Raw genomic sequence first — 25,850 nt, forward strand, 5'->3', positions numbered from 1 at the left:
CAAATTTTTATCCACCACACATGGTTGTGGGACCAACCCATTCCATGTCTCCAACCCTCCTACCAGTCTGGATGGTTGTGGTTTCTTTAATTCTGTACTTGTCAGAATTCCATTCAACTCAATTTCTGACAGTTCTGAGTGATGGGTGTTCTATATTTTAGTTGTAATTTTGATGTGGTTGTGTGAGGAGGTGAGCCCTATTTACATATGCCACCATCTTGACCAGAAGTTCTGGAAATATCATGTTTGGATTTCTAATTTTTACATTAGAGGGATGTAAACTAGAGGAAGTTGGAAACCGTAATTGGAGATGACAGGATCCATTTGAGTGAGCTAGTTTAAGGAGAAGGAAAGGTATAAGGTGTTAGAAGGCTAACAGGACCTCCAGGAGCTTCAAGGGATCCAATTTTAGATGCTTCACAACCAGGACTTGTGAAGCCGAGAGCAGTATCTGACGCCACACTGACAGTGTTCTAGCAGCAACCCTGCTACAGAAACTGCTGCCTGTTCTGCCAGTCGTGCTTTATGTCTGCTCCACTGCGAGTCTGTCATTAAATGCCACATCTCTGGGGTCTGTTCTTCAGACACTTCACTCCTTACTGATGTTTGTATTAGAGTGTTTTTGAATATGGGTGAGAGAAACTCAACTTCACCGAGTAGAATAAAGGATAAATGTATGGGTTATATTGGTCAGAGTTCTTAGTTGCTAAGTATAGAATTCACCGTATCTAATATAAGCAGAAAGGAATGGAGGATATTAGACTCTCATAGAATCTCTGGGAAGACTAGAGAACCAGGCTTGGATGCTATTCTTTGAGGAACAGTGGAAATACCTGTGTCCTCTGCAGCTTCACATCCATGATTTCAAGCTTCAATCACTGAAAGGTCAGAGATGGTCTACGAGAAGATATCTCAACCATCGTTCTGGCCAAACTGTCTGGTCTCCCTGCACACAGCCTCATTTTGATGTTGCTCACTTCCATATCTAAATGTCATTCAGGTTTGTCAGTGTGGCTAACCAAGCTCATATGTCTGCACCCTTATTCAAGGATATCTGGGGAAAATACAGTTTAGAGCTTCAAGGAAGATAAGCCAGTGGTTTGGAAGTGGATGTATAGTAGCTGCCACACCCACTTCTTTGGCTACCGAACATCCATCCTTGCTTCGCTTCCTTCTTTGTAAACAACAGTAATTATTCCTGAATCATTAGAAAATGTGGTGCCATTTCTTCAAATGGGGAGGCCCAAATTTACTTTCACTCTGGTTGATTTATTCTTCCTCTGGTTTTAGTTATAACCCAGACTTTATAGCTTGTAGCTTCTAAAATAAATTACAATGCTCAAACCACTACCAACAGACCTTACAAAGAAATAGAAAGGGAATTGGGGTGCAGACAGAAAATAATTATACCAAGCAAGGGCAGAAATACGTGTGGCCTCTTTAGTCTTCTTTTCTGTTTCTGAAGTTCATCCTGAGGCCTTCACTGGGATTCCAAATTGAATTCCCCCACTGTCCTTCTCCCCTCAGCACCTTTAATAACCAGTGTTATTAATCTCAATCTGGTGGGGTTATCCAAACCTTCATTCTTAAGGGTTCTGAGCCCTGGTTAGAAGCAGTGTTTTGTGGGGATAAGTCTTTCATACTCCGTGGGTGGTATTGCTAGCCAATGTATTACAGGCAGAAAAGGCAAATCATGTTTCGAATGATAATCTGTTCGATGAGGATAGATTGCTACTGTTCCAGGATGCTGAGAGTTTGAAGTACCTGACACGTTACCAGGAAGGGTGCCATGTTGGAGGCTCAGTGCACTCTGTTCCTTGCAGTTTGGACACCTGGAGTGATCAGATCAGATTTGGTGAAAGGACATCCATGTGGTGGCACCTGTGTGTGATCTGTCTCCTTGCCTCTGTGTCCACTTTGTCTATGTATCCTTTGAGTCATCATTGGTATAGTTAGGAGGAGAGGTGAACTGATCGCCATAGAGGACATAATTTACCCACCTGATATTAATGAGAATCTTCTTTGCAGAGGGAGCCTGGGAGTGAGCATGAGGACACAAATATCCTCACACTCAGGCCCATCCTGGTTGTCTGTCCCACAGACCTCTTTTCTAAGCCTCATGGTCACCGGCATTCTAACCTGATTCCTTTCTAGTCCCTTATCATTGTGACAAGTAAATAACCCCTGCCCACATTAGTATTTCTGGCCATCTCCTTCAGTGTAGAAAGCCAGGTGTTTACTCCCTGTTCCAGAATGGTCTCCCTCCTTCACTGTGCTTCAGAGCCGCTCCTGCTTGGGGCTGAAATGCAGGAGCCATGTAGCTCCAGTCGGTACCAGTATATTATGCAGAGCCGTCTGCATGGTCGTATTGTTTTCCCTGCTAAACTGACGTGTCATGGGAACTCCCACGGAGCCACAGCTGAGGGTTGAGGGAAAAATGGTACTGCATTAGGAGCAGGCACACCGGGCCGGGCCAGGTTCTCCACAAGTTCAAGACCCACTCCTCTCCTTGATGACGTGGTGGTGCTGAACATGCCCGACCAGGACTTTGTGGCTCACCCCCAGATAAAGTCGGGCTCAAGACGAAGCTCAGGTTACTGGTCCCTTGGTTTTCTTTCTCAGCATTCCAGGTAATTACATGTCAGGGAGAAATAAATTACATTATTTCTCCCAAGAAGACTTGGTAGGAGATGGAGAGGTTTTAGCTTGCTTAAAACCCCAGGGGACGCTGCCAGTGAGTGTCCTGTGAGGTCTTACCCTCTGAGGTCTGGGCGTGTTCTTTTAAGCCCCTCAAACTGTCCCTCAGAGCCTTCCAGCTCCACTAGATCGCTTGTTGGAATGGAGAACACTGTTTGCTTTAGTTTTAATGCCAGTGACAGTACAGATTTGGGTCCTGCAAGGAGACCACATTTGTAACTACTGCTGGAGTTGCCACCCAGTTAAACTTAAAATAAATTCCGTCTGTTTCCTCTTCAGACCAAATAGGTGGGTGAAATGCGGAGGTGGTAGGAATGGCATGGGTGTTTCACACGCGATCGCAAGCTGCAGTGCAGTCTGGAAAGTACTGGTTTTTGACTTTAAACATTTTATTTTTCAGTTACAGTTGGCATACAATGTTATAACAGTTTCAGGCATAAAACCCATTGATTAGACATTCTATAACTTACTACGTTTGGGAAGTGCTGTTGTAACTCTGAGCCTGGCGGTGCATCAGGCACAGCTGGGTGGCAGTCAGGGTGCCCAGTCACCTGTCTGTAAAATCTGCTGCTGCTGCCGAAGTTGCGAACGTCATCAGTCATTTTGTGTGAAATTTCGTCTGCCCCAATTTGCATCTTAGATGACTGACGGATCTCCCTTTACATAGGGACGCAGTTAATATATTATTTGGTTGTGGATCTGATGACTGGGAGCTCATTCAGCCATTTTTGAATAATGAAGAATAACAAAGGCCCTGACATGCGGCTCAGTGGGTTGGGCGACATCCTGCAAACCAAAAGGTCATCGCTTATTTGACTTCCAGTCGGGGCACATGCCTGAGGTGTGGGCCGGGTCCCCAGTGGGGTGCGTGCAAGAGGCAGCCCATCAGTGTTTCTCTTGTACATTCATGTTTTCCTTCCTCTTTTTCTCCCTTCCTTTCCCTCCTGTAAAAATAAATAACCTTTTTTTTTAAAAAAACAAGGGCAAGCTTTCTGTTTTTCCACTATGAACCACTCTGGGCTATGTTCTTTTTCTCCCCCAGAGATTTATGGTAAGTTTTTATTTTATTTACAACTAAAATAGGTCAAAATAGAATGGTTTTTTTAAGGATGAAAAATATACCAGAGACCAAATGAAACCCAGTTGTAGCTGATGTCTTTGGAAGTAAAAGTAACTCTAGCTAAATCTATTTAAATATCATTTCTAAAATTTGTGTTCCAACTTCATCTATATAGCCTGAGAACAACTTTCCCGAGTAAATCAGAAAATGGTATCTGTCGCAGGTTTATGATTTTCAACAAAATAAAAGTGAGAAGTTGAAATGTGTTGTGTTCAGTCTCAAACTGAATGTGCCTTGTTTGGGATACCCTCTGCTCAGAATTAATTTCAGTTTCCGTAAATGGAATGAATCTTCCACATGATATTTGCTTCATTATTTTTAAGTATTGATTTTAAAGGAAAGCAGTTACTGTGGTAGCTTGTTTTTATTTTCATGTTGAATATTTTTTCAGCTCCCTTGGAAATCATTGACGAGCATCATTGAATATTATTACATGTGGAAAACTACTGACAGATATGTACAGCAGGTAATTCTTTTTATATCGCTAGCATTATGATTGCATTAAAGTGAGCTTTCTGTTTATATTTTAGTATTTCATGGCAGTATACTTAATTTTAAATTTGTTTTTTATGTTTTTTAGACTTGTAAATTGCATGATTTTATAGCCTTAAGATGCTGTTTTAAGATTTTAGCCTTATTATGATTTTTTGCTTCAGAATTTATGGTGGCAGCTATTTGGGGAAGATAACAGGGAAGGACACTATGGAGAGGCAGTGTTTTCCTTGCCGGGTGCCCGGGCTTCACATCTTTGTGAGGTTACTTGAAGGAAGTGACCTGAGATTTGATGTTAGCACAAACCTTTAGAACAAGTTATTTTTACAGTATTGGAAATTTAGACCGATGCTATCACCATACAATTTGAGATATTTTGAAACCTCTTTCTATGACATTTGTGTGCATATATCCCCTACATCCTTTATCTTACCTGGAGAAGTTAGTCTAGCGAGTTTGATGTTTTGGTACTGCACATAAATTTTTATCCCAAAGTATTTTTAAAAGCAGGGGATCATTTGTTTTTGAGTCCTTCCCACATGTCCCAAACTGAGGCAATTCTCTCAATTACTTATTTTGAGCAGTACTACTTGGGAAGAAGCATATTTTCTTGAAGTGGCCTCAGTCAATACTTATTTTTATAGTCTTCTAGTCACGTGTCAGAACTGGTAAAGAGAGGGGCATATATGTTTAGTACAGACATTTTATTTCCTAAGTATGTGGTTGCATAGTGGCAAGGTGGGATGCTGTAAAAATGCATTTTAAGAATCACCGTCTTATTATAGTGAGTTGTTGAGATCAAGAACAGTGAATGCCAGCCGACCCATGGCTCGCTGGGAATTTTCCTGTGTCAGCATCATATTTTATTCAAAAAGTGCTTATTTGAAACAGTTCAGGTAGAAGTGAAGACCACATGCTCTGAAAACCCATGTTATTTAAACCAAAGAGTCCCCAAAGGTGGCGGAGATACTAACATCAGGGATGGTTGAAAATGTTTAGATAAAATTATTTTCAGAAACTTTAACTCTGTCCCTAAAAGTTTTAAGTTGTCCCCCTAATTGGTTTTGTTCACTCCTCATTGAGAAAACGAGGAGAAATATTTTGGTTTGTCTTATTTTTGGATGTCTACCATATATGATTTTCCTTCCCTATTTGCATTCATTATTGTGTTGATCAGTCTCCGGATCTGACTACATAATCTTTTTCCCATTCCTTTTCCTGCATTTGGCTCCTAATTGGTTCCTAAAATCTGATGTGAGTTCAGCCAAGCTTTAAAGTATACTGCATATCTCCCAACATTTGAGGGTAAATGCTTATTTAATTGTATTTAGAATAGTTACTATCTCTTTCTTTTGCATGGACTTTGAAAACTAATCATCTCTGAATATTTTTCTAAAAGTAAAGATTATGTGTGGTTTTTTATTTTTCCTTTCAGAAAAACAAAAAAAAATTTAAGGTAGAAAATAAATTTGAAAAGTGAAAATGGTTACTTACAAGTTCTGTTGATTCACTCTTGTGGGGAACGGAGTTGTTCATTGCTTTATTTTTTAAACCTATGTCTAAAATGTTATTAATACTTACTGTTCTATATCTCAGAATCTAGTGACTTTTCTTACAAATTATTGCTGCTTAGTTTTCTTACAAACTACTATGTGCCCTAAAGTGGCAATTTTTGAATTTTGCTTTAATATATTATTTTCTTGTGAATTTTTTAAAGCCATGAAGTGGTAATAATTACTAGGCATTGCATGTAACATATTTTATCCATCTTTTGAATTAGAAACGTCTAAAAGCTGCAGAAGCTGAGAGTAAACTGAAACAAGTGTATATCCCAACTTAGTAAGTAACAGAAATCTTTTTAAATACTTGTCATGGTATTAATTCTATCAAAACAAAATGTGTCATTTTGAGAAGTATCAACCAAATTTGAATTTTTTTTGTGTGTCTCATTTTCTTCCACCACAAAGCATGAGGTTTGCTTCCCCTTACCATTACACTGGTATTTTTAGAGAGAAAGGCGGCTGGTGGGGGCAACACCGAGCAGACAGCAGAAGGACCAGGGGAAGTGTCAGGAAGCTGGCCTGTGACACTCCACTGTCGGAAGCAAATGTGTTTCAGAAAGCTGCCAACTTAGGAAACTTGTCCGTAGTAGAACTAACCTTGTTTGGGTAATGCGCACTGCCCTTTTGGGGTGTAGACATTTTACATTATTTGCTTAGAAGAATGGTTAGGGAAAGTAAGTAGACTCATACTTTGTAAATACTTGCTAAATAGTGCATATCTTTTGATTGTCTTGCTCTAGCATTCTATCATTTTCCTTTGGACTTAGAAATCATCGTTGTATCAAAATGAACGCCAATTTTCTTTCCATGTGCTATGTTTTAAATGACTTACACTCTTGTTCTTGAGATCTTTAAAGTTTGGTCACATGTTTGTTCAGAGAAACCTAGTTTATTGCGCGCACCGTGTGTGTAGTGCTATCCTAGGTTAGGGGCGGGTTTAAAATGGGATTTGCCACAAGTTCTGTGCACTGCTGCGAGATCTTTCTTACGCTTAGGAGCTAAGTGCAGTTGTTTTGTACTAAACCTTTTATTTACTGAATTTTGATATATTAAGACATTTTTATATATAGGAGGCCTCATAGAAAATGAATTGCACAGTTCTTACTAGTCTTTTATCTCAAAGCAGATAACATGTAATTTACAGGGTCCATAATTTTTATTCAGAGCTGTAATGTCCCTTCTGCATAATGGTTTCTAATTTATTTGACTAACTTATAAAAGAATAGCTCCCTAAAGAAAATACTGTTGTGATTTGTGTCTTAGATTTTCAAAAGCAAGCGTACCAGCTTTCTTGTACTTTACAGTGCTTTCACATCAAAGGACAAGTATATGCAACCAGGCTGCACCAAGTAACCCAGATAATTGTTTCTGTTCTGTTTTGCATTGACTTTAGAGCCTTGATCTAAGTCAGAGACCAGCAAACTATAGTCTGTGGGCCAAATCTGACGTAGTTGCTACCTTCTTCTTCCTCCTCCTTCAAATCCTCACTGGAGGACATTTTTTTTCATTGCTTTTAGAAAGAGGGGGTGGGAGAAACATTGATAGGTTGCCCCTCACAGGCTCCCCAACCAGGGATTGAACCTGCAGTCTAGGTTTTTTAGTGTCCTAGTCATGTGGAAGGAATGGAAGCCGTGACCTTTCAGTATATGGGACAATGCTCCAACCAACTGAGCCGCACTGGCCAGGGCACCTGCTATGTTTTTTGTTTGTTTGTTTTTTGTTTGGGGGCCAGGGTTGGAAGATTGTATTTGTTTGTGTTTTAGAGAGGGGGAGAGAGAGAGAAAGAGAAGGAGAGAAACATCAGTGTGTGGTTGCTTCTTGCACACCCCACACTGGGGACCTGGCCCACAACCCAAGCATATGCCCCAGACTGGGAATCAAATCTTTGACCCTTTGGTTTGCAGGCCAGCACTTAATCCACTGAGCCACACCAGCCAGGGCTGTTTTTAATAAAGAAAGTGTTATTGGGACACAGTCACTTGTTCATTTATGTGTTGTCTGTGTCTGCTTTAGTGCTACAATTGCAGAGTTCAGTGGTTACAATAGAATTACGATAACAACAAAGCTTAAAATATTTTACTATACCAACCCCTGATCCAAGCGAGTGATTTCTAGAGCTCAAAACAGTTTTTAATCGTACTTCTTGAAGAAGTTATATAAACCATGTACATCAGTAGAATATATGAAGCTGCATTGTTGAGTTGGATTAAGAATTTGAGTCCTTTGAAGAACTTCCCAGTTAACTCTGAAATAGAATATTTAAAAACAAATAATATATTGAGAATGGTTTCATACCATCAGTCTTCTGAGCCTGGCAGTTTCCTCTGTGCAGAGCGCTCAGCTCAGTGCTAGAGGTAGAAAGCTTAAGAAGACGGGCTGCATTCTCATATGGGGAGGAAGATGCCAAACAGCTTGTCGCCCAGTGTGACCAGTACTAAGAGGGAGAATAGCTCTTCTGTGGCTGGTATGCTAGGCAAGAGCCAGGAGTTTGTCCATCTGATGAGGAAATGGATTTTAAACAAGGAAGTATTATGATCCAATTTATACTTTAAGATCACTGGCTATATTTTGGAGAATGGTTTGGGGAAGGGAGTAAGAGTGGATGTAGGAGACCAGTTGTGAAGTTTGGGGGGAGGAAAGATGGTAGTAGGTTGACCTAGAGATGGGGCCCTGGAACTGGGGCTCTGCCTGGAGGTGATTGACTAGTGTTCTAGGAGTGGAGGGCCCGTGTCAGGGCTGAGTGCCAGGTTCCTGCTAGCACAGCTCTGTGGTTTGCTGTGCTGTCCACCAAACTAAGAAACTGTGGCAGAGAACCAGATCGGTCATTTTGAGTTGTCGTGTCCACAACAAGGTGTTGAATAGATGGTCGGATGTATTGGTCTTAAACTCAGGGGAAAGTTCTGGGCTAGAGATACAAATTTGAGCTTCATCAGCACACAATACTATGTTTAAAACCATGAATGAGATTTCTTAGGAGGAGCAATAAGAAAAAAGTGCCTTGGACCAAGCTTAAATTGTGTATTTATATGTCAGATAAAGTATGGGCCAACCCATATTATCGGGCGTGGCTTGTGAGCAGGGGAGTTAGCACACCCCAGGTGGGCACAAGTTAGCCATGTTTGCACAGCAAGCCTGCAGGTAATCTGGGCTCCGTGTTTCTGGGGAGTATGGCCTGTGGGAATTTTGCATATATACTTCTGATAGATGTCTCCTTTATCCTCCTAAAATTTTTTTCTTGAAGATAAATCCTCAAAATACATTTATTGGTTTTTCTAATTTTGAATGCTGTGTAATCTTCCTCAAAGAAGCTCAGACATAACAGAAATTATTGTCACGAGCCGTCAGCAACTCCTGAAATGCTGGCTCACCTCTGGAGGCGCCCCGTTGACACCCAACACGGGGTGGGGTGCGCTGCTTTTGTGCAGTCCCCCGGGAGGTGGCAGGAGCAGCACAGCACAGTGGTTTTTTCTGAATATGGCACATCCCCTTTGGCTTAATGTATGTGATCTATAAAAATATTTTACTTTCTCAGGAGAATTTATGATATCTGATAAAGCTTAATAACATATATCTTCAAAAGCATCAGAGGGTGTTCTAAAGAAATTGTATTTGGCTAGATAAGAGATGTGGCTGTATAAATTTTGTGTTAGGCATAGGTTTGTACATAGCCTTGTTTTTTTTTTAATATATTTTATTGATTATGCCATTACAGTTGTCCTATTTCTCCCCTTCATTCCCCTCTACCCTGCACACCCCTCTTCCACCATTCCCCCCCTTTAATTTATGTCCACGTGTCTCAAGTTCTTTAGATTCTATATTTCCCATACTATTCTTGCCCTCCCCCCATCTATTTTCTACCTACAGTCTATGCTACTTATTCTGTGTACCTTCTCCCCCTCTCTCTTCCTCCCACCCCGCTGTTGCTAATCTTCCATGTGATCACCATTTCTATGGTTCTGCTCCTGATTTAGCTGTCCTCTTAGTTTGCTTTTGTTTTAGGTGTGGTTGCTAATAACTGTGAGTTTGCTGTCCTTTCACTGTTCATCTTTTTTATCTTCTTTTTCTCAGATAAGTCCCTTTAACATTTCATATAATAAGGGCTTGGTGATGATGAACTCCTTGAACTTGACCTTATCTGAGAAGCACTTTATCTGCCCTTCCATTCTAAATGAAAGCTTTGCTGGATAGAGCAATCTTGGGTGTAGGTCTTTGGATTTCATGACTTGGAATACTTCTTTCCAGCCCCTTCTTGCCTGCCTGCAAGGTCTCTTGAGAAATCAGCTGATAGTCTGATGGGAACTCCTTTGTAGGTTACTGTCTCTTTATCTGTTGCTGCTTCTAGGATTCTCTTCTTCATTTTAATCTTGGGTAATGTAATGATGATGTGCCTTGGTGTGTTCCTTCTTGGGTCCAACTTCTTTGGGACTCTGAGCTTCCTGGATTTCCTGGAAGTCTATTTCCTTTGCCAGATTGGGGAAGTTCTCCTTTATTATTTGTTCAAATAAGTTTTCCACTGGTGGCTGTTCCTTTTCCCCTTCTGGTACCCTTATAATTCGGATGTTGGAGCATTTAAAGGTGTCCTGGAGGTTCCTAAGCCTCTCTTCATTTTTTTGAATTCTTGTTTCTTCATTGTTTTCTGTTTGGTCATTTTTTTCTTCCTTTTGGTCCAATCCTTTGATTTGAGTCCCAGTTTCCTTTCCATCACTATTGGTTCTGTGTGCATTTCCCTTCATTTCAATTAGTTTCGCCTTCATATGTTCCTCTAATTTGTGACTAAAATCCACCAGTTCTGTGAGCATCCTGATCACCAATGTTTTGAACTGTGCATCTGATAGGTTGGCTATTTCTTGGTTGCTTGGAGTTATTGGCTCTGGGGCTTTGAGTTCGTCTTGAGCCATGTTTTGGTCTGTTTGTGCCCGTTATGTATGAGGAGCCTTAGGTGTTCACCATGGTGGGGCCACCCAGGTTGCTGGGTTGTGATGCTGTATGTGGGGGCAAGGCTGGGTCAGAGCGGGGCAATGGCAGTTCCCTCTGCTGCTTCCCGCCGCTGGGGCCTGTGCGGTCTGTCTCACTGCTCGCTCCTTCACCTGGTTTATCAGTCTGGCTGAATGGTTTGTTATTGTTGGACTTCCGTATAGTTCAATTTTCTCTGTTTTGGTTGCATTTTTGTTACTAAAACTTTGTTGTCTTTAAACTTGGTTGAACGAGGAGGCACAGTGTTTCCACCTACGCCTCCACCTTGGCTGGAAGTCCATAGCCTTGTTTTGTGAAGATGAATGGTTTGACTTCTTTTTTTTTTTTTTTTTTTTTTTTTTTTTTAATTTTTGATTTTAGAGAGAGAGCAAGGGAGGGAGAAAGAGAAGGAGAGAAACATTGATTGGCTGCCTTCGTATGCACCCAGCTGGGCACCGAACCCACAACCCAGGCATGTGCCCCGACCAGCATGGAACTGGCGACCTGTCGGTCTGCTGGCTGGCGTCCAGCTCACTAAGCCACACCAGCTGGTCTGGGTTCACTTTTCCAGTGTATTTCTTCTTTAGCAAACATTCAGATGTGTGTATGTATAGTTCATATAAATCAGTAATGAAATGTAGAGCCTTTTGCCTTGTTTTTTGTACAAATCATTTTTATGACCTTACTTTACATTTCTTTGAAAGCAGCAAACCAAATCCCAACCAAATATCTACCAGCAATGGCAAACCTGGTGCTGTGAATGGAGCCGTGGGGACCACGTTCCAGCCGCAGAACCCCCTGTTAGGGCGCGCCTGTGAGAGCTGCTACGGTGAGTTCCCTCCAGCGAGGCTTTGTTTTCCCACGTGAGGCCTGTCTTCAGTGACACGCAGGCCACTGTGCTGGCGCTGGTGGGAGGTATGTGAGGCCAACACTGCGTAGAGGGTGGGATAACGTAGTAACCTTGGAGCGACTAGATGCCCAACCCTCCCTTCCGCCTGGACACTGAGTGTTTAAGCATTGGGTTTCCTTTGATTTGCTTCTCTGGAGTCCTGTGTTTGTGAGTATCCACAGACTGCACTGTTAGTTAAGCTGTATTCGAGTTGTTCATTGGCCGTGTGCGAACCATGGTCCCGTGAAATGGACCAAATCCACTTTTGGAGTTTCTCAGCATGCTTTGACAAATTAAAGGCTGCAAATAATTCTGTAGGAAAGATCCGTGTGTGGTCCTCAGACCAGATTCCCTCAGAGCAGAGGTTTGGGAGATGATGCTATTCTGTGGTATTTGCTTCTGGCCTCAGGGTCCTGATTTTTTTAATAAATTTTTTCCTTTATTTTTCAGAGAGACAGGAAGGGAGGGGGACAGACATTGGATTGGTTGCCTCTCACATGCATTCTGACTGGGGACCGAACCTGCAACCTAGGCATGTGCCCTGACCAGGATTTGAACCTGAGACCGTTTGGTTTATGGGGGGCACTCCAACTGAGCCCCACTGGCCATGGCTTAGGGTCCCAATTCATTAATCTCTGTCCAAAACCTACCAGAGGCTGGCAGTATTATATATATTGGGTTAGTGAAATTAATTGGTACAGAGTTGATGTACTTTTTATGTTTATTTAATATTACAACAACGTAATCTCTTAATGAGGTATTGGTGACATTATTATCTATGTTTCTTCCAACCAAAGTATCCTGGAGTGGGAGAGGGAGGAAAACTAATGGCTATTAAATGTCTACTGAGTGCCTAGTTTTTGTCTCCCAGCAGCTCTTTGCGGGGGTACAGAGCCTGCTGCCCTGAGGACAGAGGAATGAGGGTGTTGGTGACTCTGCTCCATGCTCCAGACCAGGTTTCAGCGTTAGCAACGGCTTTTAAAGCCAAACATGTAATTTCTTCCCTGAAACCAAGGCAGGTGGGAGCCAGACAGATTGATGACGTCATAGCAGTGGTGCACGTCTAACCATTTTCTGTGCCCTGGGAGTACAGGGGGAAGCAGTTTGTGCAAAACTAGCTTCTTTTTGGTCAGAATTTTACATGGATTGCATCACAAATGTCTTTGAATTGGGAATTCTTAGATTTCAAAGTACATTTATATTTAAATAAAGATAAAAGTCCTGCAGACAAATGATATGACTTAATCTGTCATATTTTTATTTACAAATTCCTTTACACATATGTAATCTTACATGTCCATTTTAATAATTATTCTGTTATTTTTATGTTTGCATGACAAACTATTTTAATTTTATAATATTTTATATTAATATTTTAAAATAATTTATACCATAAAATATATCTTAATGTAATACATGTAAAATTTATCATTATAGAAAGAATTTGGTATTTTCTGTTTGTTGCTTTTTAACTGATCGTTGAATTATATTTGGATCGTTAAATTATAGTTAATTATATATGGAAAAAGACATTTGCCGATAAACACTAAATGATGTGTCTTAGTTTGGGTAGCAATGTATATTTAAGTATGAATAAAATGTTGTTTTCAGAATCCAAAATAAGTCCATGCCTAATATGCAGAGTTCTTGTACTTTGTGTTTTTTAACAATCAACTTACTGTTTAAATTATAAGAGGAAAGGTTTTTAGGCTGCTACTTAACAAGGAGTCCTCCAAAAAATAATACAGGATGAGTGTACAGCATTACTCTCGATAAACTAAAAGACAGTTCCATGGCAATGATCACTGCATTTTTCCCCATTGGTTTGTGAAGTGGTAGCTGACACCTTGCTCTTCTGTTTGAACATTGGATCTGCTGCATCTTACAGATCAGAGGAAGAAGGTTCCAAGGCACATTTACAGAATTGTAATAATAGTTTTTGTGCCCCTCATTACTTAAATGTTTTGGTGTCATTGTTTTCTGACATCAGATGGGGAACTTTACATGTCATGGCAGTGATTTAAACTGCAGAACAGCACGAACACGGGTTCACAGTGTTCAGCTGTGTGATAAAATCCACCACGTGACCAGGTCTGAAGCGTGCTGTGAATTTCAGCTACATACGCTCACTTGATACAGACTTAGTCTTGGAAGGATCTGTTTTTTAAAGGAAGAAATTTAAAATAATTACTTTGTCTATTGATTAAAGGAATAAAAAACAGATGCCTTTTCTGTCACATTCCTGCCTCTGTCCGTGAGGCCCCTCTGAACACTGTACACTCCAAGTTGCTTCTGAACCACAGGTTTGGAAACCTGGATTTAGACTTTAAACACTACCTTTCTGGTAGTTATTTCTAGAATTGTACACAATAGAAAATGTTTTTAATTAAAAACTCCCTCAGCAGCACAACATATAATATAGGATACTTCACCTAATCACCTGTCTTAAATAGATGCCACAGGCACTTAGTTTGAGATGTTTATGTACATAAGGGTTTTTAATGAATTCTGAGTCTTGAAAGCTATAGATATGTATTATTAGCCTTTCATATGTGGCTTGTAAGTGGGGGAAAAATAAAATTGAAAACTGAAAGAAGATTGGGAATATTTTTGGAACTACTTGACCATATATATTGATGTTACAAATTCTATAGCATCCTTTGTGTTTTCTTCCCTTTCCACCATCTTTAGCTACACAGTCTCATCAGTGGTATTCCTGGGGCCCGCCTAATATGCAGTGTAGACTGTGTGCAACCTGTTGGCTCTACTGGAAAAAATACGGAGGCCTGAAAATGCCCACCCAGTCAGAAGAGGAGAAGCTGTCCCCCAGCCCACCTACAGAGGTACATGAGCGACAGTCCTTTTGGCCTTGAGGAGTGTCATGTTTTTCAGTGCCTGGATCAGTCCTTGAAAACAAAATTACAGTGTTAGATAATTTAAAAGGAAACAAAGCTATTTTTATAGGCAAACAAAGCACCACAATATGCAGGGTGGGTGTGGAGAGAGGGGCAGGAACAAACCACATCTTTTCAGGTATTCAAAATATTTGTCTGTGGGATTACCGAGACAAAAGAACAATGCGGGAGGCCTTAGTGTAAGGAGAGTGTTACTGAAAATCTGTCTTATGACATAAAGTAACAAATTGAACATTTATTCTCTTCCTGAGCTCTCATAGGAGGCACAAGGAGGTATGGACTTAATCTTGAGGTGAACAACAGTTAAAATATGATTTGGTATCATTCTCATAGCAGATACCAAGCACCCAGGTCGACCAGAGGGAGACCATTCTATTTGAGCACTAACAGGATCTCAGGAGTCCTTCAATATTTAAAGCGCTCTCTCTCTCTCTCTCTCTCTCTCTCTCTCTAATTAACCCATCGGTAGTTCTTTACTATTATGAATGTAGTTTTGGATGTTAGGGTCAATTTTAGAAACAAAAGTGTAGGATCACACAGATGCCCAGCCCCAAACTCCAAACCAGTTTCCTTCTCTACATCCCTACCTTCTTTCCAAGACACTTTTTAATTCTTCAGGGCAGTGTATTAAGTTATAGATGCTTCAGTGGAAGATTTAAAAACTACCCTTTCCCTTGAGCATAATGCAGATAACACTGCGCTTGACCAGCCCTGGTCTTCACACATTTGTTGGTGTCTGACCCTGCAGGACCCTCGTGTTCGAAGCCACGTGTCACGCCAGGCCATGCAGGGGATGCCGGTCCGGAACACTGGAAGCCCAAAGTCTGCTGTGAAGACCCGCCAGGCTTTCTTCCTTCACACTACGTGTTTCACAAAATTTGCTCGTCAGGTCTGCAAAAATTCCCTCCGGCTGCGGCAGGCAGCGAGACGGCCGTTTGTTCCTATTAACTATGCTGCCATTAGGGCAGAATGTAAGATGCTTTTAAATTCTTAACCTTCTGTGTTGTGCTTCTGACCATTTTCTCTCTTTCCCTCTCTCTCTTTTGTTTTGTTTTATTTTTGTTTTTGTTTGCAATAAACTTAAGTTCTTGTGTACAGCCTTTTATTTGGTTTATTTTTTTAACATTGTTTTTGTCTGCTGCCATTTGTATCATGCCAACCTGAAAAGAAAACATTAAAACCTCACAGCCTTTGTGAGAGAGTAGTGTTCAGCCAACGACGGTGGGAGGGGCCCTGCCCAGCGTGGCTTTATGACGGAATTGCCACCGTAGCTCTGATTGAGGCACTTTGACCTAGAAAGTGGAGCCTCTACCTACTGCCCGCAGGCGGTGGTGCAGGAAACTCCGGGACAGCGGTCCAGTCCTACATGAACTCATTAGGTGTGAATAAAATTTGCCACTTTCCACTAATTGAAAATCGTACATCTCTGTATAAACCATGTTTTCCCTTGAACCTTCTACAGTTATACAGTATTTTGGAAATTCACAGTGCTTTATAACAAACGCTAGGTTAGAAGAGTAATTAGCAAATTATAAGTGAATTTTAAAGTCTTCTGGGTGAGTTTTCTGCAAAACACACATTTAGTTTCTACAGGCAGCGTCCAGGTCTGTGGCTGAGCACCCTTCCTGTCTGTGCAGTTCGGTCTCCATTTCATAATCGTGCATCATCCGTATTACGTAACATTTACATGGCTGTAGTCCTCATTTGCAGTGCATTCAGTCTTGCTTACCTCTCTCTCTCTCTCTCCCCCCCCCTCCTCTTTCTTTCTTTCTTTAAGGTCATATGTATCAATGAATTGTGGACTGTTCTGTCATTGCCACGTGGCCCGAGGTTGCGCGTTAGCTCTGACTCCAGTCACGCCACTTCCAGTCGCAGGCCTGGCTGGCGTGTTCGAGCCATGCAACGTTTTTCCTGTAAAGGATGAGAAAACTTGCCGCCTGGCTAAGACTTAGAAATCCTAAAGATAGTCAGTTAGAAGCTTTTTCTTTATCTGTGAGATAAGAAAGATCTTATTAAAGATGTTCCATTTTCGATTTAAAGAGGATATCGGTAAAAGGAGTAATGGTTGAAATACATTTTGTTCCTAAAGGTAGTTTTCAGCAGAACAGTTGAATGGCTTTAAATCTTAAAGGATTTATAAGAAGAAGAACAAAAGTGCTTTGTGAAGGGAGTAGAAATTGTTAGTAACTTCTGAGTCCCATAGAAGGAAAATTCAGCTACATTAGGTCTATATATATTTGAGAATTTAGGCTTATATTGAGGCTTGACGCCAGCATTTCTGAGTTTATAGATTTATTCTATTTTTACCTTTTAAAATCTCTTTTAAGGAACTGGAATATTTATACTCATCTAAACTGCTTAACTGATTTAAAACACATACTTTTAGCCCTCACTGGTGTAGCTCAGTGGATTGAGTGCCAGCCTGCAATCTGAAAGGTCACTGGTTCGATTCCCAGTTGGGGCACATACCTGAGTCGCACCCTCAGTTGGGGGTGTGCGAGAGGCAAGCACACATTGATGTTTCTCTCCCTCTCTTTCTCCCTCCCTACCCCTCTCTCTAAAAAAAATAAATAAAAATCTTTAAAAGATAATAATAAAATACATACTTTTAGATACAATTTCTTAAATAAAGAGAACAATAAAACATTTGAGAAAGAAAATTAGTGAAATTCTTCCATTAAAATAAGCTGGAATCCAGTATCATCTTTGTTCCTATGAATGGAAAAGAAACCATCACCAACTAAATTGGCTACTGAGGAAGCCGTTGCTTCCTGGGGCTCTTCTGTTCATTTGTCAGTGAATTTGTAAATTGTCTTTACTTTGATTATTCAGTGAAGTGTAACTTTCTGTAACCTCATTTTAATTCTTTCCCCTCAATTGAAAGGCCATGCTACTTAAAAAAAAAAAAAAGACACGATTAAATTACCTGTATTCTATTTCCACAAACATAGATACAGTAATAATAAAAGAACAGTCATTTATTGTGATGAGACTCAAGGAACATTTTATTGTGTATTTAGTCTCATTGGTTGAGTTACATACAGAATTGGATTCTCAGAATAATTAATTTTACCTCGAGATTTAAAATTATAAAGCTCCAGCAGGCATCTACTCAGTTTTTTTTTTTTTCAGACAAGCAAATAGTGAACCCTTCATAGCATTGAATTGATTCTTACATCGTCTTCTCCCTTCTTACATGTGTCTTACTACTACCTCCTCAGCACGTCCCTTGATCTTGGCTTGTTAGTGAGAGAAGATTAGGTGTTAATGACCTGGTTCTGTAGCAGCCTTGTCTCTGGTCCATGGAGAATGTATATATTTTTCTAGGTAATCTTTTTTGGTTTCCCAAAGGCAGTGGTGACCTTGTCCCTCCCCCCAAATTTAAGCATCACCATGGTGCAGTGGGAGTGTACTTTTTAGATGAGGTAAAGGGTTGGATCTGAAGGTACTGATACACTAAGAGATGCAATTAATTCATTTTAGAGTAATTCATTGTAATATTGGGAAAGGAAAACAGTTTTCCCTGTGAATTAGCGTCTCTTCCTCTTACAAGCACTGTAAAAGTTTACCCTGCAGCAGCACCATCAGAACTAGTATAGCCAAAATTTAGGGTGTGACAGACTATATGAGAGTGAAGAGGTGGGGGGGCTAAGGAGATAAACCGTCAGGTGCAGGGAGAGCACACTCATAACTATGAGTTCTTGACTTTAAAGTTCATCCTTGTTTAGAGGAAATTTTTGGTTGGTTATAGCAACTTAATATCTTTAGTTTCATTAAGAAACTGGTATAAAGGAGTACAACATAGTAAAAAGGGGAGTCTGCTTGCATATATGTAAAGTATCCCAAGGTAACATAGGAAGTAGAATCCGTGGGAAGGGAAACTGGGAGGCCGAGGGGAGGGTGTTGGAAAGGAGCCTTAACGCTCACTGTCCATCCTCAGACTTTTTCAATTTTGAGCCATGGGAATATATACTTCCTGTTTTAAATAGTTTAAAAACAAATGAATATATAGTATGACCAACATGTTTTAAAATGTATGAGATATATAGAAAATGATTTTTTAAAACCACTTTCTCCAAGTAACTATTTATTTCAATAATACACCTTTGTGCATGAATATGTAAGTCATGCCAAAAATTACTAACATTGGTAGAATACCTGAGCCAGTTCTACCATACAGATAGTGCTTGTTTAAAATGCGTTGGTAGACACAGAACCAAGCTTTGCACAGAGTACCGTGTCCTGGACAAGATTCATGGACTGACCACATGGTTGCAGCAGCATCAAGTTGCAGGCAACCCATCCCTTTGGGGTTCTTGTTGTTGCTGCCATCAGACATTTCCACCAAGTTACCAGACAGTTTCACCACAGATCAGTAGATTACCCAATACCCAATGAGCTCAGGGTTACTATTTGCAATTCAGGATGCTCAGAAATGGAGGAAGAAGCAGGTGCATTAGCAGCATTCTGTAGATGAAGCCAGGCCCTGAAGTGGACCATTTGCACGGGTCAGCTCATGGTTTCTGAGTAGACCCCGAAGCAGGCTTGAATGACAGCAGCCTTCCCCAGTATGAAGTTCTTCAAGAGGCACCTGGAGCCATTTTTTAAATTTTCTGTTCGAAGATGCTAATTCAACTCGGAAGCATCCCAAGACCCCATATTCATAAGAAATTTGTTAGTGTATTCACTGAGTTTTTCTAGAGATGTCTCAGCAAAAGTTAATAATAATTGTATGAACTTTGTGTAATTTGAAGAACTAATGTAAGGAAAGAACAGTCTTTCATTATTTTGGCATTTTTAGTAATACAATTTTCTTTCGGAGAGCCACGTCAACTGCTTCTAAAGATGCAAAAGTGGTTACAAGCCTTATCGCCATTCCCATCTTCAGAGGGGACCACTGTCACCAGTGTCTAATGTACCCAGAGGTAGTCTGGATTAGTTTTTTGAAAAATAAATTAGGTTAATTTAAGTTAATTTTTGAAAGTTAATCTAAGAACTTTTAGGTTATTTCCAGTTGTTTTTCTAAATGATATTGCAACAATATCCCTATGTGGGTATCCTGATGTGTGAAATGTGGATGTATCTCATAGGATAGATTCCTCAGAGCAAACCATTTGGGTCAAAGGAACACGCATTTTGAATTTTGCTAGCTGCCCTCGGACAATTCACAGCACCCCCTCCCCCCATCCCCTCCCCACCAGGTGCAGAGAAGCCTGTTTCTCTCGGAGCTTGCCGGCAGTGTTTTCCGACAGGTGACTAGTGAGTTACATTACCTTGCATTTCTCTTCTTGAGTGAAGTGGAGACCTGCATGTGTTTGAAAGCCATGTGCCTTCCTTGCTGGCAACTGTTTCTGCCCCTCTCCTGTTTTCTCGCAGATAAAAGTCTTAATGACTTGTGGGAACTTTTGATATAGGAAACGAGCTTCTCATCTGTGACATGGGATGCAAAAATATTTCCCCATTTTGTCTTCGATTTTTTCTATGATGAATTTGCCCAATTTTTTAAAACATAGTTGAATTTATTTTTTTAATGGCTCCTGGGCTTTGTGTCTTGTTTAGAAAAGCCTCTGCATTGCCTAAAAGAAAGTTCTGTAGGTCGTTTTATTTTGAAAGCCCATGTGAGATGTTTTTATGAAGTTGAATTCAATGTTTACTTTTTGCAGTTTTTTACTTATCCCTTTAGTATTTCCAAAGCTGTTTAAAAAAAATGGCCGTGAGTTGTGATGAAAGTAACGGTGTTTTTCCAGGTTACTTCGAGATGTAGATCATGCTCTCGGAGGCCAGTGATCTGGGCCTTGTGTTCAGTCCAGTAATGCGAGGGAGATGTACGGGTTCTCCCTTCCTCTGGGCAGATTTCAGTTCCCTCTGCGTTCTTTGGGCGTTTCTCAGGTTGCTTTCTTTATCTGTGCCCTTTCCATGCTCCCCAGCGAAGGATCTCTTTTGAAATAGTTAAGTGAATAGTTTGGGAGTGAGGACTGACAAGTGGTACCACTGGCCTGGTCTTGAGAGCTGACGAAGGTTCTCCTTAACCAACCAAGTGCAGACCCGATAACCCTGTTTGTGATTATTCCCTCAGGGTGGGATGTGTGTTTTTTTGTATGTTGCTGGCTGCAACATTTGTATGTTGCTGGCTGCAATTTTTATGATAAACAGTGACTAGGTAGTCTCAGCAGTGTCCCTCCCAATTTCTTTGTAGTTGAGATTGGTCATTTGCGTCAGCACTTGCTCTCTTTAAAATAGACTGAGGTTTGCCCGGGCTGGTGTGCCTCGGTTGTTTGGAGCACCACCCAGTCACTCAAGGTTGAAGTTTGATTCCCACTCCAGGCACTTAGATCTCCCATCTGGGTGCGTATGTGGGGCAGCCAACATCTCTTGCATTGAAGTTTCTCTATCTCTCCCTTCCTCTCTTTAGAAGCAATGAAAAAATAAATGTCCTCAGGTGAACATAAAATTTTTAAAATATATATATATAATGAGGATTAGTGAAATATGGATTCTTCTAAAGAGCTTTGCTCCCCTGCTCAGGTGCTCTGTAAATTGTTACTTGAAACATCACATAATTACTCCCAACTAATTCAATGAGAAATTAAAAACATGTTTAAAATGAAATATCTTTGGGTGTTGTGTTGGTGACCACTTTGATGCTTTGTTGATCTTGTCAAGGTCATGGTGTATGGGAATCCATCAACTGCAGCCACGTCGGCCGTTTTCCTCTGAGGCTTACTGACTGGAGTGAAGAGCAAAGTTAAACTGATTACCAGTCATGAAGCAATTGTTCCATCCAGAACATTGAGGAAATAACCAAAATGGTTCATTCAAGCTTTATTTTATTAATAGGAAGGAGAGAAATTTCTCTTGTCCTCACCCCAAGTAGAACTTGAATTTTAAATGAGTGAATAATATTGAGAAGGAATTATTATTTTGTATTAACTCAGTAATTTGACAGGTGTTTGGTCCTTGCAGGATTTGGGCTGCTTTTTAATATCCATTCAGATTACTCATCCAAAACATGCTTATTGTATTTCCGCCTGTATCTTCACTATCACTCAAAAACAGGCAAAAAGCTTCATAACTTTGTAAATTTTTCCCCTAAAGGAAATCAGCTGAATAGGAGGAAAAGGATGGGGATCATTATAGTTGTCAGTGGTCGAATAATAGCCAATGTTTGGGATACATAATCAGATTCCTATTATTTGAAGATATCTGTCATTTGTACTTTATTTTAATATTTTTAAAAGTGTTATTTTGTCACCTTTTTCTGTTTAATGGTTATTATAAAAGAATTTCCTAGGGGAAAGAACTAGAGCTTATGAAAAAGTTAATTTTTTAAAAGATTTTATTTATTTATCCCTAGAGGGGAAGGGAAGGAGAGAGGGAGAGAAATATCAATGTATGGTTGCCTCTCGTGCATCCCCTGCTGGGAACTGGCCCACAACCCAGGCATGTGCCCTGACTGGGAATTGAACCGAGATCCTCTGGTTCACAGGCCCTCACTCAATCCACTGAGCTACACCAGCCAGGGCTAGATAATAAATTTAAAAAACAAAACAAAATGTACAATTCAACCTGGAATCTCAAATAACTTAAAGATAAAAAATTAACTTTTTTAGCCCTGGCTGGTGCAGCTCAGTGGATTGAGTGCGGGCCTGTGAACCAGAGGATCGCAGTTTGATTCCCAATCAGGGCACATGCCTGGGTTACAGGGCAGTTCCCAGCAGGGGACACATGAGAGGCAACCACACATTGATGTTTCTCTCCCTCTCTCCTTCCCGTCCCCTCTAAAGATAAATGAATAAAATCTTTAAAAAAATGTGTTACCCCCCAGCCCCAGGATACATTCATTGATTTTAAAGAGGGAGGGAGAGAGAGAAACATCTACGTGAGACGGAAACCTTTGTCTCCTGTGCACACCTCAACCAGGGACCAAATCTGCAACCTGGGTATGTGCCTCGAGAGGGAATCGAACCTGCAACCTTTCAGAGCCTGGGACCATGCTCCAGCCAGCCAAGCCACACCAGCCAGGGCTTGAACTGCATGTTTCAGTGGTCAGAGAACTCCTATGGATGTCAAAGGAAATTTCTTGTATGTATACCTAGAAATGTAGTCTGAGCCTGTGAAAGAACAAATTCTCTAGTTATCAGAAAGCCTGTAGGACATTCTTGTCCAATATTTGAAGGTGGAAAAGGTATAGACATAGTTAAGCTTTGTGACGATATCTGCAAATTTAAAAAACTTCAATATACATTTTTTGTGTCCCTTCAGACTGTGTTCCTTACAACTCCGGGAGGACGGGCAGTCTTGTTCCACATCTACTCTTCTGTTGTAATGACGGCTGATTAAAATGCAGAGTGTTTATGCTGTGTGCTTTATTTTTCCCTGTCTGAAATCTCTTACGGTAGGGTGTGAGGAGTGTGATGTGAGCTTTTACCACCTAATACCCATCTGACTGATTCTGTTGGATGAAACACTCTGCATACAGGCGACCTTTTAAATCTCAGCACTAACGACGTCATGGTAGGATGTGAAAGCTGGAAAACCGGTGATAAAACCAAATGACCTATGTTTGCTCTTGCAAGGCCGTCATCTAGTGAGACTGGGTTTCACCAAGCTAGATGAGGACTCCCCAGTGGGAAACCACTTTGCTCTCTCAGGGGTGGCCGAATGCGTTCCCTTTGTCAGCTGTCACTTTTGTCTTCCATGCCAGAGTGATACTACATTAGGATTGGTTCAGCCTTGTATTCCATAGGAAATTTTTTACTTCAAGGTAGAAAAGCCACGGCTATAAAGGAGATGTATTTCCACTGCTTTACAGAGGGGCCCGCACAGGGAGAGTGTGTGTAAGGTGCGTATTGGCTGCGCTCGTGTGGGGCTTTGCAGCATGTTCTCCAGGTAAATGCCTCACTCAGTAATCTGGAACCAGACACGAAATCGCACAGGCATCTGGCGGGTGTCTTGCGCTCACACCTTTTGTGTCTGCAGCATGTGCAGGACAGGAAGAGAAATCAGCCTCATGGGTTGTCTCCGTGTTTCTTTCTCTTCCCAGATGCAGACAGACACGCCGACCCTTCGGGAAGTCCGCTGAAGAGCAAAAGCACTAGGAAGCCTTTGGCGTGCATCATTGGGTATCTAGGTGGGTGTTTTCTAATGCTGGAGGAGCTCAACGATTTCCGTAGCTTACAAATACTTGGCTATTCTGAACCAAACTCAGGCCTTTCAAATAGCTGACATGGGATGGGATACCTTGGTATGTGTAACAAATTTATTTTGTTTTAGAAACTTTTATTTTTATTCCCCAAACACACCCAACATACACAATTATGGATATGTTTACTTTTACCAAAAAAAAATCATTGAATAAAAATGTAATGTGTATTTATGGATATAAATACAGATTAAATTAAAATGAGAGTCATTGCATTATTAGAGAATGAACAGTCTTAGTGTTCTGATTTAGGTCCTTCCAGGATTTCTCAAATAGAAAAGGATTGGTTTATCTACTTTTTTTTGTAAGATAAAACTGATTTTTCACCTGCCTATAAAGAATGCATAGTTCTGATGTGCCAATTAAGGCTACTTTGAAAGAGGAGCATTTGCATAACTTTCTGGAAGTTGCCAAATATGATGGTTTTGTTTACATGTTGAAATACCACAATTAACAATAATACCAAAAAAAATGACTTGGCAAGAACCTCTTCTTTTTTTTTTGCAAAGCTTCCTGATATACCTAGAAGCTCTAATGGCATTTTGTTGCACTCCTTTTATTCTTGCCTTTTCACTTTGTCAGCAAAAGTGAGATAGGTAGCCAAAGAGGTGCACTGAACTATATTACTCTGCCAGAATTTATAGTTATGAAGTATCCAAACTTTAGACATCCAGTCTTTTAAGAATCAAACCATAGCCTTGAGCTTGGCCTATTATCTGGTCCTCACCAGAGCATGCCAGGAGTCAGAAGCTCACGGCTCCCTCTTTGATGTTAGTCTGCCACCTTATTTCCTGCTCTATTCCTCAGGGGCTAAAGAGTTGCTTTGAGAGCCCCTGAAAACATCACATGGTTATCATATACATGACCTAAGTCATAGTGGTTAGGTCCTTGAAGTTCGCTGTCTGTCTGCCCTCGCAGGACCTAATCCTAGAAGCCCCTTCCCACCTGCAATGGAAAGTTTCTGATCATAAAAAGTAGAATATAGCATTGCACCTCAGTCAGCCTTCCCAAAGGCACTTGGGTGTTCCTCCCCTGGGCGTGCTCGGTCCCCACTAGATACGCTCCCGGTTGTGCTGTCCTGCTAGCTGACCCATAGCCCTGCAGAATGTGCTTCTGAGTATTTACTGTGTACAAGACACTCTCGAAGTGGGTTAGGGGGCACCAAGATGAGTGAGACCTTGCCCTCCAAAGTCTTTGTCTAGTGGGGAGAGCACACAGGTTAGGACAGTTGAACAAAGGGGTTCTACAAAAGAATGACAGGTAATAGGCGTTGGGCGCTTGGAGGAAGGAGTAGTTATTTCTGATGAGTGTTAGGGCAGCCTACGTGAAGGAAGTAATAACTGATCTCAGCCTTGAATGATATAGAGAAGTTGATAGAACACAGGAAAATAATATTTTTCCCGTATGAGGCCAAGAGAACCAAATAAAGGTTTTAATGAATTAAGAACTTGAAAAGCTCAGGGAACACAGGCTGGTTTGGTCTGGATGGAGCATAGAGTGTGGAGGTTGTCATTTAAAATGAGGTCAGCAGACCTTCAACACCATGTTGAAAAAGAAATCAGTACTATATTTTGGTCAGTATTTGGTCCATTTCTAAATTTTGGCAAGTGCAGGATTTTGACCAGAACAAGATATAATTCTAACAATGTTCAGTGAAGGCTCTTTCTAAGTTTCAGTGAGGCTGCTATCTGGGCCCTCACCTGGGGAGAAAGGCTGGCTTGTGCAGACTTGGCGCACTGGGCGTGACTCAGAATCAATGAGCGGGTTTCTCTCTGGAGGTATAAATTCCAGTTCCTGTAGTATTGCAGTTTTTGTCCATCTACTCCGTCCAGAAAGTGAACGGTTCTGGGCTGTGTGCCTGACAACAACATACTTCGCTTAAACACACATGTACCACATACACATTACAGTTTGGTGATAACATCCTCGGTTGAAGCTTTTCTTGTACTGCTCCTTGACTGTAGTATTTGGAGTTTGGTGTCAGATTTCATGTCTATCAAATTGCTCTGGGCTGGGAGTA

At 40.9% G+C, this 25,850-nt stretch overlaps 1 protein-coding gene across 6 annotated transcripts in view; it reads left to right on the top strand.

The window, feature by feature from the left end:
- Positions 1–25,850, top strand: part of MTA3 (metastasis associated 1 family member 3) — a 167,146-nt gene that overhangs the window by 125,358 nt on the left and 15,938 nt on the right. For 3 of the 6 annotated variants that reach the window (XM_037162081.2, XM_053667106.1, XM_037162083.2), the window contains 6 exons: positions 4,209–4,283; positions 6,090–6,148; positions 11,529–11,653; positions 14,405–14,556; positions 15,377–15,599; positions 23,672–23,758. In XM_037162081.2, the coding sequence (XP_037017976.1) occupies positions 4,209–4,283; positions 6,090–6,148; positions 11,529–11,653; positions 14,405–14,556; positions 15,377–15,599; positions 23,672–23,758 (721 nt within the window). Of the gene's footprint in view, positions 1–4,208; positions 4,284–6,089; positions 6,149–11,528; positions 11,654–14,404; positions 14,557–15,376; positions 15,749–23,671; positions 23,759–25,850 lie in introns of those variants that run through there. The other 3 variants (XM_037162082.2, XM_037162085.2, XM_037162084.2) reach the window with 3 other exon arrangements.

This window comes from Artibeus jamaicensis, unplaced genomic scaffold, assembly GCF_021234435.1.
Source record: "Artibeus jamaicensis isolate MK-2021 breed Jamaican fruit bat unplaced genomic scaffold, CSHL_Jam_final contig_465, whole genome shotgun sequence".
In the NCBI taxonomy this organism is placed as follows: Eukaryota; Metazoa; Chordata; class Mammalia; order Chiroptera; family Phyllostomidae; genus Artibeus; species Artibeus jamaicensis.